This window comes from Mya arenaria, chromosome 7, assembly GCF_026914265.1.
Source record: "Mya arenaria isolate MELC-2E11 chromosome 7, ASM2691426v1".
NCBI lineage: Eukaryota > Metazoa > Mollusca > Bivalvia > Myida > Myidae > Mya > Mya arenaria.
Window position 1 is genome coordinate 36825755 of NC_069128.1, and position 18251 is coordinate 36844005.

The 18251-nt window shown below is 40.3% G+C and overlaps 1 protein-coding gene across 1 annotated transcript; it reads left to right on the forward strand.

The window, feature by feature from the left end:
- The first annotated feature begins 677 nt into the window (after positions 1-677).
- On the forward strand, positions 678-14295 carry LOC128239862 (integumentary mucin C.1-like). The gene is made up of 7 exons (XM_052956310.1): positions 678-750; positions 3839-3982; positions 4509-4598; positions 11608-11685; positions 13013-13188; positions 13526-13645; positions 14088-14295. The coding sequence occupies exons 1-7, from the start codon at positions 687-689 to the stop codon at positions 14184-14186; spliced, it is 771 nt and encodes a 256-aa protein (XP_052812270.1). The 5' UTR covers positions 678-686; the 3' UTR covers positions 14187-14295.
- The last annotated feature ends 3956 nt before the right edge of the window (positions 14296-18251 follow it).

Here is an 18251-nt window from a genome sequence, read left to right on the forward strand (position 1 = left end):
AATGACGGCGCCAACAAGAACCAATATTATTCCTACCACTAATACCCGTACAGCAACAACATATTAACACACAAAAACAAAACAACTATCTCTATAACAACCGCCACTGCGCCTACAACTGCAGCCAACTTACAGCAACAACAGCAACAGAAACGACAACAACATAATCAACGATTCTTTATGACTAGAATATATACTCATACATGTATATCAACAAAATATATCTGCAATACTGGAAATAGCAATCTGTGACAAATGTGACTCAGTTGTAAAATTTACTTTTTTTGTTAAAAAATGATGCAATTTTTGACCTGTTGGGAATGTGATTTCATGATACATAAAAAACCGGCTTTGATCACAAATTTCCCAGGAGCTGTGACATATATGTTCGAAAAGTGTGACAAATGAGATCTTATTTTTCCCAGCTGTGAAGAATAGGATCCTATTTTTCCCAGGTGGAAAGAATATGATCTGGGAAAAATAAGGTCTTACAGAGCTATGCTGCCGTTAATATTCAATTTAAACACCAAAGGTCTGGCATGTTAATTGCATTGCTGTGGTCACAAATTTTAACCTAAAAGAGAACTTAAACTTTAGCCGTTTCCTTATCTAAATGGTATACGTATAGACAGACAGACTACAGATTAGATAGTTCACTATTTGGACATTGTAGAAAACGATACAGCATGACTTCAAAGCTGTCTTTGGGTGTTGTTGTTATTGCAGTTGGAGTATTACTTGCCGTGCAAGGTAGATATTTTCTGCTTTTGTAATTGTGAATAGTGTTATTGTTGTTTACTTATGTTGTTGTTGTTGCTGCTGCTGTTGTTGTTGTTGTTGCTGCTGCTGCTGCTGATTTTGTTGTTGTTGTTGCTGTTGTTTTTGTTGTCGGTATTTAAATAAATGGTTAATGTTGTTACAAACGGGATCACTTTCTACCCCGAAAAAAATGTGTGCATATCATATTTAAAGAAAGAAAAACGGCATTGGGGGCCATACGAAAGTCTACGGACTGGGTGATCGAACTTTATCGAACGATCTGAAGCGTTTAGCCCGCATAACCATATTTTATTTGTTATTTTTACCTAATTCTGTATGGATGCTATTGCTATTCAAAGATATTTTTATACATCTGAGCAGTATACAAATGATCTTAATATGAGTTTGTGAGAGAAAAAATGAAACAACTTAAATGTGATAAAAACAACATTTATGAATACAATATAAGGAATAAGGAATATCACACACATATCATGAATATTAAATAAGCATAAAGATTATCACAGAGGCATAAGGACAACCACATAGGCATAAGGACAACCACATAGGCATAAGGAATACCACATAGGCATAATGAATAGCACATAGGCATAATGAATATCACAGAGGCATTAGGAATATCTCAGATGCATATGGAATATCACAGAGGCATAAGGAATATTACATAGGCATAAGGAATACCACATAGGCATAAGGAATATCTCAGAGGCATTAGGAATATCTCAGATGCATATGGAATATCACATAGGCATAAGGAATACCACATAGGCATAATGAATAGCACATAGGCATAATGAATATCACATAGGCATTAGGAATATCTCAGATGCATATGGAATATCACAGAGGCATTAGGAATATTACATAGGCATAATGAATATCTCAGAGGCATTAGGAATATCTCAGATGCATATGGAATATCACAGAGGCATAAGGAATATTACATAGGCATAATGAATACCACATAAGCATAAGGAATATCTCAGAGGCATTAGGAATATCTCAGATGCATATGGAATATCACAGAGGCATAAGGAATATCACAGAGGCATAAGGAATACCACATAGGCATAAGGAATATCTCAGAGGCATTAGGAATATCTCAGATGCATATGGAATATCACAGAGGCATAAGGAATATTACATAGGCATAAGGAATACCACATAGGCATAAGGAATATCTCAGAGGCATTAGGAATATCTCAGATGCATATGGAATATCACATAGGCATAAGGAATACCACATAGGCATAATGAATAGCACATAGGCATAATGAATATCACATAGGCATTAGGAATATCTCAGATGCATAAGGAATATCTCAGAGGCATTAGGAATATCTCAGATGCATATGGAATATCACAGAGGCATAAGGAATATTACATAGGCATAATGAATACCACATAGGCATAAGGAATATCTCAGAGGCATTAGGAATATCTCAGATGCATATGGAATATCACAGAGGCATAAGGAATATCACAGAGGCATGAGGGATATCCACAGGTACTTGACACAAACTTTTTTTAATGTTCTATATGGGCTATATACTATAATAAGATATAAGGTCTCCAACGGAACAAAAACATCATGCTGAACAAACAAGAACACTGCTGCAAGAAACGACCAGATCACAGTTATTTCTTTGTGGTCGCCATTTGAAAGCATCAATCCAAGCGTTAAACCTTTTTATTTCATTTAAATCACTCATATAGCAAAGAAATGAGACAAAGTTTCAAAAATTGCTATTATTTTCAATTCATGTCGTTTTCGACGTCCATTCTGTTCATGTATACAAACACGATTTCTGGTCGATTCCTACGAAATAAACAAAAAACGGCTAGAATTTCCACGTACGTTCCATACAAAAACTCTTTTCCTTTCGATCTGCGAAGTCTCAACTGAACGAAAGCCCTCTACATACGTAATTCTTTTGAAAATATCGGTTGTGGAAGCGCAGATCAAGTAAAGTTCGCCATTTTGATTTTGAAGTGACAGGAGAATGAAGCGAAGAGATAGTGTTACACGATTGGTCAATATTAAAACAGGTGAAATGCGAACAATTCCGATTCATACCTTGACCAATCAAATCCTAGTATAATATTCAGTGCGGAACAGTATATACATGCGCTAAACATGGCGATAAAGAACTGTCACAAGCTAGATCCTTGTGTACTTTTTCAAAAGAATTAGAAAGTAGAGGGCTTTTGTTTAGTTGTGACTTCGCAGATCGATAGGAATAGAGTTTTTTTTATGGAACGTACGTGGAAATTCTAGCCGTTTTTTGTTTATTTCGTAGGAATCGACCAGAAATCGTGTTTGTATACATGAATAGAATGGACGTCGAAAACGACATGGATTGAAAATAATGTCATTTTGTGAAACTTTTTCTCATTTCTTTGCTATTTGAGGGATTTTAATGAAATAAAAAGCGTTAACGCTTGGATTGATGCTTTCAAATGGCTACCACAAAGAGATAACCGTGATCTGGTCGTTTCTTGCAGCAGTGTTCTTGTTTGTTCTGCATAATGCTTTTGTTCCATTGGGGGCCTTATATCTTAATAAACATATATATAGGCCGATTTTTTATTTTGTGACTTGCGCCTGTGGGGATATCATAGAGGCATGAGGAATATCACAGAGGCATGAGGGATATTACAGAGGCATGAGGTATATCACAGAGGCATGATGACTATCACAGAGGCATAATGAATATCACAGAGGCATACTTATTTTAAACATCAAAATTTGAAGACATTTTAACAACGTCTTCAACAAGATCATTGAAAACAACAACAAAAACAACAACAACAACAACAAAAATATTGTAATACACACTATAGAATATAAAAAAAGATGTGTGTCCCTGAGCGCCAGCCATGATTTGGTTCTGAATATCATTGGCGCGAGCGTAGCGAATTCAAATGATACAACTAGGTACCTGCTCGTCCGAAAGACTATGCAATTGCGAAAAATCATATTCACACAGGGTCTTCACAAGGTCCATGGTAAGAATATAGTATATATAATCCACTAATACTCTTCATTTTAAATCAGTTGTAGGAAAGCATGGTGGTGGAAGTGGTGGAGGAGGAGGACACGATTGTGAAAAATGTAATTGCCACGGAGTCTATCAAGGGAGCAACGGTGAGGATGGATGCGAATGCTTTACTGGGTACACAGGGACTTCTTGTGAAAACGGTAAGTAAGACCAGCTTGTCTTACAGCGCAAACGTGTGTGGGGCAGGTCAACATTAAAACGTTTCAAAAGTCATGATTTATTAACTTTTGAGGAACAATCTTTTTTTGGGAGTGAAACATACATTCTTTGTAACATGTTTTGGGGTAGTAAGGAGTTGATCAAATTTTACAAAAGAAGATTGTAGCAGATTTTGGATCAAAAAGGCATTCACATTCTTTCGGAAATGTCTGCCGGCATTATTACTTTGCTTTTGCTATTCAACAATGCATTGGGAGTTTTTGATGATATCTTTTCAAAAAGAAAGTTATTCAAACAATAGTGGAAAATATAGGATTGAATTCATTTCCTGGTTACACAATTGCAAATATATTTTTTAAAAATAGCTGCAATCACCACAAAGCATCAAGCCGTTGTTGATTGGGTTCCGATAATTTCGACTCATGAACAACAACAACAACGAAATTAATTTATTTTAACCACATAACAACTATACAAACGCCTTTTATTCCAGTTGTTTTATTGTAGAAATTACTACGACGACGACTTCGACAACTACCACAACCACACCAGCAACAACAACAACAAAACCAACATTGCCGACAACTCCAGTTCAAGGTTGTACCGAAATTTGTTTTAAAACATTGTTGTGTTTTCATTATAAAATTATTTTTTTTATATTACCACCAAAACATACATATCAATAAATTAAGAATTAAATATATGATTCAATCAAGGGGAAGTCACTGCAGTTAACAAGACTATGTAGATTATTAAAATGCATACCCAACTATTCATATTTCTTTTTTGAAGCAAATTTGAATAACTTACTCTTCAAATGATTTACATTTTTTCATTAAAGGCAAACGTTTCAATTATTATATTACAAAATAATCGTAGCAACCAGTTTCGTGACTTTTGTCAGGAAATAAATACTTGGCTTGGCGTTCAATGGGGGGTCAACTTTGGGGACTGCATCTTATGACATGCGCCTCTTGCTCCAGAATCGCAATACGGTATATCTATATATTCCAAATATTGGTCGAGGTTTTTTGGCCAAAATAACACCATCATGTAGATGTCCCCATTTCACTATCTTCTGTCTGTTCCCACAAACATTACACATTTTGTGTCTGTCCCCATCAATAATAAGCCATTGTGTAGATGTCCTCACCAATACTACGCATTGTGTGTCTTTCCCTACCTATAGTACACATTAAGTGCCTGTAACCACTTATATTATTACGTAGTTTCTGTCTGTCCCCAGTTTTACGCATTTTGTGTCCGTTCCAATCCATATAACGCATATCGTGTCAGTCCCGACCAATATGACTCATCATTATTACACTAACTTACTAGTACTGTGTATTTGACCCAAATATTATTACAACAGTGTGTAGCTCTCTCTACCGATGTTTCACCATGGTGTAACTACCCAATCAATATTACACCATTTTGTGACTCTCCCTACCGATGTTTCACCATTGTGTAACTACCCAATCATTATTACACCATTTTGTGACTGTCCCTACCGATGTTTCACCATTGTGTAACTACTCAACCAATATTACACCATTTTGTGACTGTCCCTACCGATGTTTCACCATTGTGTGACTACTCAACCAATATTACACCATTTTGTGACTGTCCCTACCGATGTTTCACCATTGTGTAACTACTCAATCAATATTACACCATTTTGTGACTGTCCCTACCGATGTTTCACCATTGTGTAACTACTCAACCAATATTACACCATTTTGTGACTGTCCCTACCGATGTTTCACCATTGTGCAATTACCAACCAATATTACACCATTTTGTGATTGTCTCTACCGATGTTATACCATTGTGTAACTACTCAACCAATATTGCACCATTTTGGGACTGTCCCTACCGATATTTCACCATTGTGCAATTACCCAACTAATATTGCACCAGTTTGAGACTGCCCCTACCATATTTCTTCACCATTGTGCAACTACCAAACCATTATTACACCATTTTTGTAATGTCCCTACCGATGTTTCACCATGGTGTAACTACCGAACCAATATTACACAGATATGTGACCGTCCCTAACGATGTTTTACCATGGTTTAACTACCAAACCAAAATTACACCATTTTGTGATTGTCCCTACCGATGTTTCACCATGGTGTAACTACCCAACCAATATTACACAGATATGTGACCGTCCCTACCGATGTTTCACCATGGTTTAACTACCAAACCAATATTACACCATTTTGTGATTGTCCCTACCGATGTTTCACCATGGTGTAACTACCCAACCAATATTACACAGATATGTGACCGTCCCTACCGATGTTTCACCATGGTGTAACTACCAAACCAATATTACACCATTTTGTGATTGTTTCTACCGATGTTTCACCATTGTGTAACTACCCAACCAATATTACACAGATATGTAACCGTCCCTACCGATGTTTCACCATGGTGTAACTATCCAACCAATATTACACCATTTTGTGATTGTTTCTACCGATGTTTTACAGTTGTGTAATTATCCAACCAATATTACACCATTTTGTGACTGTCCCTACCGATGTTTCACCATTATGTAATTACCCAATCTTATTAAACGATAATGTGACCGTCACTTCCGATATTACACTATTGTGTTACTACCTTACCAATATTACACCATTTTGTGACTGTCCCTACCGATGTTATACCATTGTGTAACTACCCAACTTATATAACACTATTTTGAGTAATTACCCAACCAATATTTCACCATTCTGCGCCATTGTGTAACCAACCCCTCCTATATTACATTATTGTCTTAATGTCCTACCCAATATACTACCATTGTTTACCTGTCAAAACCAATATTTCACCTTTGGATTTAACTATCCCAACCAATATTTTTATATTTGTGTGATTTAACAGTCCTTTCAAGCATTGCGCAAATTTGTGTTTATCACCACAAATATTACACATTTGGGTGTATGTCCTCATCAACATTTCATCAAAGTGTGACTGTCTCCACAAATATAACAAAATTGTGTGGATGTAACCACCAACAGAAAAACATTGTCCTACTGTTCCAACGAAAAGTATATCAGTGTGTGACTGTCCAATATTACACCAGTGTGTGACTATACCCAGTAAAATAATTACCACCAATGTGTGTCCATCCCAACCAATACATCACCATTGTGTGTCCATCCCGAACCAACATATTACCATTGCGTGTTCATTCCCACCAATATATCACCATTGCATGTCCATTCCCACCAATATTACACCAGTGTGTGTCCATACCCACCAATATATCACCATTGCATGTCCATTCCCACCAATATTACACCAGTGTGTGTCCATACCCACAAATATATCACCATTGCGTGTCCATCCCCACCAATATATTACCATTGCATGTCCATTCCCACCAATATTACACCAGTGTGTGTCCATACCCACCAATATATCACCATTGCGTGTCCATCCCCACCAATATACCACCATTGCATGTTCATTCCCACCAATATTACACCAGTGTGTGTCCATACCCACCAATATATCACCATTGCATGTCCATTCCCACCAATATATCACCATTGTGTGTCCATCCCCACCAACATATTACCATTGCATGTCCATACCCACCAATATATCACCATTGCATGTCCATTCCCACCAATATTACACCAGTGTGTGTCCATACCCACCAATATATCACCATTGCGTGTCCATCCCCACCAATATATCACCATTGCGTGTCCATCCCCACCAATATATCACCATTGCGTGTCCATCCCCACCAATATATAACCATTGCGTGTCCATACCCACCAATATATCACCATTGCGTGTCCATCCCCACCAATATATCACCATTGTGTGTCCATACACACCAGTTTATCACCATTGTGTGTCAATCCCATATAACACCAGTGTGTGTCCATCCCCACCAATATATCACCATTGCGTGTCCATCCCCACCAATATATCACCATTGCGTGTCCATCCCCACCAATATATCACCATTGCGTGTCCATCCCCACCAATATATCACCATTGCGTGTCCATCCCCACCAATATATCACCATTGCGTGTCCATCCCCACCAATATATCACCATTGCGTGTCCATTCCCACCAATATATCACCATTGCGTGTCCATTCCCACCAATATTACACCAGTGTGTGTCCATCCTCACCAATATATCACCATTGCGTGTCAATCCACACCAATATATCACCATTGTGTGTGCATCCCCACCAATATATCACCATTGCGTGTCCATACCCACCAATATATCACCATTGCGTGTCCATACCCACCAATATATCACCATTGTGTGTCCATACCCACCAATATATCACCATTGCGTGTCCATACCCACCAATATATCACCATTATGTGTCCATTCCCACCAATATATCACCATTGCGTGTCCATTCCCACCAACATATTACCATTGCGTGTCCATACCCACCAATATATCACCATTGTGTGTCCATACCCACCAATATATCACCATTGCGTGTCCATACCCACCAATATATCACCATTGCGTGTCCATCCCCACCAATATTACACCAGTGTGTGTCCATCCCCACCAATATATCACCATTGCGTGTCCATCCCCACCAATATATCACCATTGCGTGTCCATCTCCACCAATATATCACCAGTGTGTGTCCATCCCCACCAATATATCACCATCCATTGCGTGTCCATCCCCACCAATATATCACCATTGCGTGTCCATTCCCACCAATATTACACCAGTGTGTGTCCATCCCCACCAATATATCACCATTGCGTGTCCATCCCCACCAACATATCACCATTGCGTTTCCATCCCCACCAATATATCACCATTGCGTGTCCATCCCCACCAATATATCACCATTGCGTGTCCATCCCCACCAATATATCACCATTGCGTGTCCATCCCCACCAATATAACACCATTGCGTGTCCATCCCCACCAATATATCACCATTGCGTGTCCATACCTACCAATATATCACCATTGCGTGTCCATCCCCACCAATATATCACCATTGCGTGTCCATCCCCACCAATATATCACCATTGCGTGTCCATCCCCACCAATATATCACCATTGTGTGTCCATCCTCACCAATATATCACCATTGCGTGTCCATCCCCACCAATATATTACCATTGCGTGTCCATCCCCACCAATATATCACCATTGCGTGTCCATACCCACCAATATATCACCATTGCGTGTCCATACCCACCAATATATCACCATTGCGTGTCCATACCCACCAATATATCACCATTGCGTGTCCATCCCCACCAATATAACACCAGTGTGTGTCCATCCCCACCAATATATCACCATTGCGTGTCCATCCCCACCAATATATCACCATTGCGTGTCCATACCCACCAATATAACACCATTGCGTGTCCATCCCCACCAATATATCACCATTGCGTGTCCATCCCCACCAATATATCACCATTGCGTGTCCATCCCCACCAATATATCACCATCCATTGCGTGTCCATCCCCACCAATATATCACCATTGCGTGTCCATCCCCACCAATATTACTCCAGTGTGTGTCCATCCCCACCAATATATCACCATTGCGTGTCCATCCCCACCAACATATCACCATTGCGTGTCCATCCCCACCAATATTACTCCAGTGTGTGTCCATCCCCACCAATATATCACCATTGCGTGTCCATCCCAACCAACATATCACCATTGCGTGTCCATCCCCACCAATATATCACCATTGCGTGTCCATCCCCACCAATATAACACCAGTGTGTGTCCATCCCCACCAATATATCACCATTGTGTGTCCATTCCCACCAATATATCACCATTGCGTGTCCATCCCCACCAATATATCACCATTGCGTGTCCATCCCCACCAATATATCACCATTGTGTGTCCATCCCCACCAATATATCACCATTATGTGTCCATCCCCACCAATATATCACCATTGTGTGTCCATCCCCACCAATATATCACCATTGCGTGTCAGTCCCCACCAATATATCACCATTGCGTGTCCATACCCACCAATATATCACCATTGTGTGTCCATCCCCACCAATATATCACCATTGCGTGTCAGTCCCCACCAATATATCACCATTGCGTGTCCATACCCACCAATATATCACCATTGCGTATCCATACCCACCAATATATCACCATTGTGTGTCCATCCCCACCAATATATCACCATTGCGTGTCAGTCCCCACCAATATATCACCATTGCGTGTCCATACCCACCAATATATCACCATTGCGTGTCCATACCCACCAATATATCACCATTGTGTGTCCATCCCCACCAATATATCACCATTGCGTGTCAGTCCCCACCAATATATCACCATTGCGTGTCCATACCCACCAATATATCACCATTGCGTGTCAGTCCCCACCAACATATCACCATTGCGTGTCCATCCCCACCAATATATCACCATTGTGTGTCCATCCCCACCAATATATCACCATTGCGTGTCAGTCCCCACCAATATATCACCATTGCGTGTCCATCCCCACCAACATATCACCATTGCGTGTCCATACCCACCAATATATCACCATTGCGTGTCCATCCCCACCAATATATCACCATTGTGTGTCCATACCCACCAATATATCACCATTATGTGTCCATCCCCACCAATATATCACCATTGCGTGTCCATCCCCACCAATATATCACCATTGTGTGTCCATACCCACCAATATATCACCATTGTGTGTCCATCCCCACCAATATATCACCATTGCGTGTCCATCCCCACCAATATATCACCATTGCGTGTCCATACCCACCAATATATCACCATTATGTGTCCATCCCCACCAATATATCACCATTGCGTGTCCATCCCCACCAATATATCACCATTATGTGTCCATACCCACCAATATATCACCATTGCGTGTCCATTCCCACCAACATATCACCATTGCGTGTCCATCCCCACCAACATATCACCATTGCGTGTCCATTCCCACCAACATATTACCATTGCGTGTCCATTCCCACCAATATATCACCATTGCGTGTCCATCCCCACCAATATATCACCATTGCGTGTCCATCCCCACCAATATATCACCAATGTGTGTCCATCCCCACCAATATATCACCATTGCGTGTCCATCCCCACCAATATATCACCATTGCGTGTCCATACCCACCAATATATCACCATTGTGTGTCCATACCCACCAATATATCACCATTTTGTGTCCATACCCACCAATATATCACCATTGTGTGTCCATACCCACCAATATATCACCATTGTGTGTCCATACCCACCAATATATCACCATTGCGTGTCCATCCCCACCAACATATCACCATTGCGTGTCCATCCCCACCAATATTACACCAGTGTGTGGCCATCCCCACCAATATTACACCAGTGTGTGTCCATCCCCACCAATATTACACCAGTGTGTGGCCATCCCCACCAATATTACACCATTGCGTGTCCATCCCCACCAATATTACACCAGTGTGTGCCCATCCCCACCATATTACACCATTGTGTGTCCATCCCAACCCATATTACACCAATAATGCCTGTTCACATTCACCTTGATGTATTGTAGAAATAAGTACAACGACCACGACAACTACCACAACTTCACCACAACCAACAACAACATTGCCGACACCGTCTGCTCAAGGTTGTAAAGGATTTTTTTTATTTAGAAAGACTTTCTGTTGTTATTCTTTAAGAAATGAGAAATATGAATATTTTGTGAAATTCGAAACCAAGCACTCAGATGAATTACGAATTAAATACTAAGTATGTAATTCAATCGTGTTAATCTTGGAGTGCCGTTTACAAAAATATGTCGAACATTGAAATACATACCAAAATATTTATTTTTTATTTATTTTTTTGAAGCAAAATTGAATAATTTACTCAAACTAATCCCAGTAACCAGTTTTGTCAGGATAAAAATGCATTTTGCATGGCATTAAAGTTGGCATAAAAGTTTTGACATGCATTTCCTGACCAAGAAGCGAAATATATATATATATATATCGGTAGAAGTTTTTGGTTGTCCTTTTTTGCCCACTGTAAAAAAGCTCCTGTATAGAAATACTTTTTTCACTACGCAAAAAAAGGTTTCGGTAAGAAAATACATTTTTGCTATATATTGTTTAACAGGAGAATTTTGGAGGAAAAGCATCTACCATGGTCGCTTGTGTGAGATTATAAGTATCTTCCATGGCCGAGCGTGTAAGATAGGTTTATCCCAATCCGAGCGTAGGGTGTTTAGCGGAAACGAGGTTTCCGCAGAACACCCTTTGCGAGGGTTGGGGTGAACCTATCGTACACGAGCGGCTATGGTAGATGCTTTTTCTCCCACCTCAGTTAAACAAAAATAAAGTTTTTTTCGCTGGAACTCTTTTGTGCGTTGTGAAAATAATTTGCGTATAGATATGTTATAATTCGTGGTTGTCATGGAGATGCGCGCAGTGATTCAGATTATGTAAATAGTCAAATCGTTCTTTAAATAGTTCTGAGGAGAGTGCTGCATAATTTCTTGAATGCAGCGTGAAACTGTTTTATGGTAACATTTGAAGCGAGAAATAATTAATTAGCATTCTAAATATTGCCACAAGACGAGGTTTCCATGATGCTACAGAAGACAGTCTTCAACAAGGGATGTAATTACAATGTGGTGACCATTAAAAAGGAGTTCCATACGGGCATTTTATCTTCGCCCGTGGGCAAGATAAGAATTTCTGGCATGGTTTAACTATTGGATTTACTAATCTGAGGTGGGAAAAAGGTTCATCCCAACTCTCGCGCGAGTGTTTTGCGGTAAACCTCATTTCCGAAAAAAATACGCTCGTATTAAACTCTCGGCCATAGAATATACTTATAATCTTTCATTTAAATGCTTCTGTTGTTGTTGTTGTTGTTGCCCCGTCACATCTGCAAGCGATATATGTCCTTTGTATAAATACCTTTTTACAAATAATTCATGTTCATTTTAGTTTATCGGCAGTGCAATAAATACATGGCGATAAACAACATTGCGCATGCGCAATTTGTAACCATACCTTCTGCGCATGCGTGTGACAGTACCACTGAAAGGGCAACACCGGAAGCATTGGTAATGAATGACTGCAACGTAACAAACAACACAAGCGATTGGTCCAAAGGACAAAAGGTATTTGATACGTTTTGTTTCAGCGTGTGGTTTCTTCCGTAGAATTATTCAGTTATCAAAAAGAAATTTAATAAGTTCATGGAATTTCTTAATTCAATACGTTACAGGTTTGCTTAAAGCACTGATTACAGGGGTGTCCATAAGTATTAAAATTCACAATTCGGGGATTTTACGGAAATACGGAGTAAATAACAGGGGAAAAACGATAAATTAATTATAGTCTTCATTACCGTCACGTAAAAATCACGTCATTTACTGCACACATGGCCAATTAAAGAATCCAACAATGAACACATTCCTTGACGTTCAAGAACTGGTACACGTTATGTCGTTTAAGGTAGTAGACGATTGTGCCATCGTGCCCCCGTACACGGCTGTAGCGACTTTCCCCACGGACAGCTACCCGAGTTACGGATATTCCGGGATATTCGTCGGCTGTCTTGACAACGGATTGAAGGCAAGATCATATTAGATAAGATAAAGATAATATAAAATAAAATAATAAATGTTATGTGCTGAAGATATAGTTGTGTGTTACATTTGTTACCCCGATTTAGTTTTTGGTAACACTGATTTGATCGATCAAATTAAAAAAAGAATTTAAAAAATAAACAAGGAAAATTTAACATGAAAATTACTTCTCTATTTTTAACAAATAAACATCTTAAATAAATGGTTTGTATGATATGGTATGGTATGGTATTGTACGGTACGGTACGGTATTGTACGGTACGGTTCGGTACCCTGTGCTATGCTATGCTATGCTATGCTATGCTATGCTACGGTATGGTATGGTATGGTTCTGTTTTCACTTCGCGTTTTTACAGCCCTCTTAAAAAGCTTTCAAAAAATATATACACAAAGTTAACATACAGTATGTGTTTGTTTCTGTTACACAGATGATTATGCAAACGTGTGACAAGACGCCGTACATTGCTCACATAGTCGATGGAGGCTCGCAACAACTGGATCCTAACCAATATTACACCATTGTGTAATTTTACAAATCAATAGTGCAATTACTGTCCAATACAAGAAACATTTTACCCCATTATGTAATAGTTAACTGAAAATGAAACTATGCGCTGAATGATTATTAAAAAACCAAAAGACCAATATAACAATTTTGTGTGACTGTCCCCACCAATATAACAATGTTGTGTGACTGTCCCCACCAATATAACACTGTTGTGTGACCGTTCCCACCAATATAACACTGTTGTGTGACTGTCCCCACCAATATAACAATGTTGTGTGACCGTCCCCACCAATATAACAATGTTGTGTGACCGTCCCCACCAATATAACACTGTTGTGTGACTGTTCCCACCAATATAACGTCCCCACCAATATAACACTGTTGTGTGACTGTCCCCACCAATATAACAATGTTGTGTGACCGTCCCCACCAATATAACAATGTTGTATGACCGTCCCCACCAATATAACAATGTTGTGTGACCGTCCCCACCAATATAGCAATGTTGTGTGACCGTCCCCACCAATATAACACTGTTGTGTGACCGTCCCCACCAATATAACACTGTTGTGTGACCGTCCCCACCAATATAACACTGTTGTGTGACTGTCCCCACCAATATAACAATGTTGTGTGACCGTCCCCACCAATATAACACTGTTGTGTGACCGTCCCCACCAATATAACAATGTTGTGTGACCGTCCCCACCAATATAACACTGTTGTGTGACTGTCCCCACCAATATAACAATGTTGTGTGACCGTCCCCACCAATATAACAATGTTGTGTGACCGTCCCCACCAATATAACAATGTTGTGTGACTGTTCCCACCAATATAACAATGTTGTGTGACCGTCCCCACCAATATAACAATGTTGTGTGACTGTCCCCACCAATATAACACTGTTGTGCGACCGTCCCCACCAATATAACAATGTTGTGTGACTGTCCTCACCAATATAACAATGTTGTGTGACTGTCCACACCAATATAACACTGTTGTGTGACCGTCCCCACTAATATAACACTGTTGTGTGACCGTCCCCACCAATATAATACTGTTGTGTGACTGTCCCCACCAATATAACAATGTTGTGTGACCGTCCCCACAAATATAACAATGTTGTGTGACCGTCCCCACCAATATAACAATGTTGTGTGACCGTCCCCACCAATATAAAAATGTTGTGTGACTGTCCCCACCAATATAACACTGTTGTGTGACTGTTCCCACCAATATAACACTGTTGTGTGACCGTCCCCACCAATATAACATGTCCCCACCAATATAACAATGTTGTGTGACTGTCCCCACCAATATAACAATGTTGTGTGACTGTCCCCACCAATATAACACTGTTGTGTGACTGTCCCCACCAATATAACAATGTTGTGTGACCGTCCCCACCAATATAACAATGTTGTGTGACCGTCCCCACCAATATAACAATGTTGTGTGACCGTCCCCACCAATATAGCAATGTTGTGTGACCGTCCCCACCAATATAACACTGTTGTGTGACCGTCCCCACCAATATAACAATGTTGTGTGACCGTCCCCACCAATATAACACTGTTGTGTGACCGTCCCCACCAATATAACAATGTTGTGTGACCGTCCCCACCAATATAACACTTTTGTGTGACCGTCCCCACCAATATAACAATGTTGTGTGACCGTCCCCACCAATATAACAATGTTGTGTGACCGTCCCCACCAATATAACAATGTTGTGTGACCGTTCCCACCAATATAACAATGTTGTGTGACCGTCCCCACCAATATAACAATGTTGTGTGACTGTCCCCACCAATATAACACTGTTGTGTGACCGTCCCCACCAATATAACAATGTTGTGTGACCGTCCCCACCAATATAGCAATGTTGTGTGACTGTCCACACCAATATAACACTGTTGTGTGACCGTCCCCACTAATATAACACTGTTGTGTGAACGTTCCCACCAATATAATACTGTTGTGTGACTGTCCCCACCAATATAACAATGTTGTGTGACCGTCCCCACAAATATAACAATGTTGTGTGACCGTCCCCACCAATATAACAATGTTGTGTGACCGTCCCCACCAATATAACAATGTTGTGTGACTGTCCCCACCAATATAACACTGTTGTGTGACTGTTCCCACCAATATAACACTGTTGTGTGACCGTCCCCACCAATATAACATGTCCCCACCAATATAACAATGTTGTGTGACTGTCCCCACCAATATAGCAATGTTGTGTGACTGTCCCCACCAATATAACAATGTTGTGTGACCATCCCCACCAATATAACAATGTTGTGTGACTGTCCCCACCAATATAACAATGTTGTGTGACCGTTCCCACCAATATAACAGTGTTGTGTGACCGTCCCCACCAATATAACAGTGTTGTGTGACTGTCCCCACCAATATAACACTGTTGTGTGACCGTCCCCACCAATATAACACTGTTGTGTGACTGTCCACACCAATATAACAATGTTGTGTGACTGTCCCCACCAATATAACGCTGTTGTGTGACTGTCCCCACTAATATAACACTGTTGTGTGACTGTCCCCACCAATATAACAATGTTGTGTGACTGTCCCCACCAATATAACACTGTTGTGTGACCGTCCCAGCCAATATGACACTGTTGTGTGAATGTCCCCACCAATATAACACTGTTGTGTGACTGTCCACACCAATATAACAATGTTGTGTGACTGTCCCCACCAATATAACACTGTTGTGTGACTGTCCCCACCTATATAACATTGTTGTGTGACCGTCCCCACCAATATAACACTGTTGTGTGACTGTCCACACCAATATAACAATGTTGTGTGACTGTCCCCACCAATATAACACTGTTGTGTGACTGTCCCCACCAATATAACACTGTTGTGTGACCGTCCCCACCAATATAACACTGTTGTGTGACTGTACACACCAATATAACAATGTTGTGTGACTGTCCCCACCAATATAACACTAACAATGTTGTGTTACTGTCCCCACTAATATAACAATGTTGTGTGACTGTCCCCACTAATATAACACTGTTGTGTGACCGTCCCCACCAATATAACACTGTTGTGTGACCGTCCCCACCAATATAACAATGTTGTGTGACCGTCCCCACCAATATAACAATGTTGTGTGACCGTCCCCACAAATATAACAATGTTGTGTGACCGTCCCCACCAATATAACAATGTTGTGTGACCGTCCCCACCAATATAACAATGTTGTGTGACCGTCCCCACCACTATAACAATGTTGTGTGACCGTCCCCACCAATATAACAATGTTGTGTGACCGTCCCCACCAATATAACAATGTTGTGTGACCGTCCCCACCAATATAACACTGTTGTGTGACCGTCCCCACCAATATAACAATGTTGTGTGACCGTCCCTACCAATATAACACTGTTGTGTGACCGTCCCCACCAATATAACAATGTTGTGTGACCGTCCCCACCAATATAACAATGTTGTGTGACCGTCCCCACCAATATAACAATGTTGTGTGACTGTTCCCACCAATATAACAATGTTGTGTGACCGTCCCCACCAATATAACAATGTTGTTTGACTGTCCCCACCAATATAACACTGTTGTGTGACCGTCCCCACCAATATAACAATGTTGTGTGACCGTCCTCACCAATATAACAATGTTGTGTGACTGTCCACACCAATATAACACTGTTGTGTGACTGTCCCCACTAATATAACACTGTTGTGTGACCGTCCCCACCAATATAATACTGTTGTGTGACTGTCCCCACCAATATAACAATGTTGTGTGACCGTCCCCACAAATATAACAATGTTGTGTGACCGTCCCCACCAATATAACAATGTTGTGTGACCGTCCCCACCAATATAACAATGTTGTGTGACTGTCCCCACCAATATAACACTGTTGTGTGACTGTTCCCACCAATATAACACTGTTGTGTGACCGTCCCCACCAATATAACAAGTCCCCACCAATATAACACTGTTGTGTGACTGTCCCCACCAATATAACAATGTTGTGTGACTGTCCCCACCAATATAACAATGTTGTGTGACCATC

Excerpts from the sequence above, each read along its gene's own strand:
- LOC128239862 (XM_052956310.1), top strand. The coding sequence starts at position 687 with ATGACTTCAAAGCTGTCTTTGGGTGTTGTTGTTATTGCAGTTGGAGTA. Across the intron at positions 3,983-4,508 it reads AGGGACTTCTTGTGAAAACG|AAATTACTACGACGACGACT; the intron begins GTAAGTAAGACC and ends GTTTTATTGTAG. Across the intron at positions 13,646-14,087 it reads GTCTTGACAACGGATTGAAG|ATGATTATGCAAACGTGTGA; the intron begins GCAAGATCATAT and ends TCTGTTACACAG.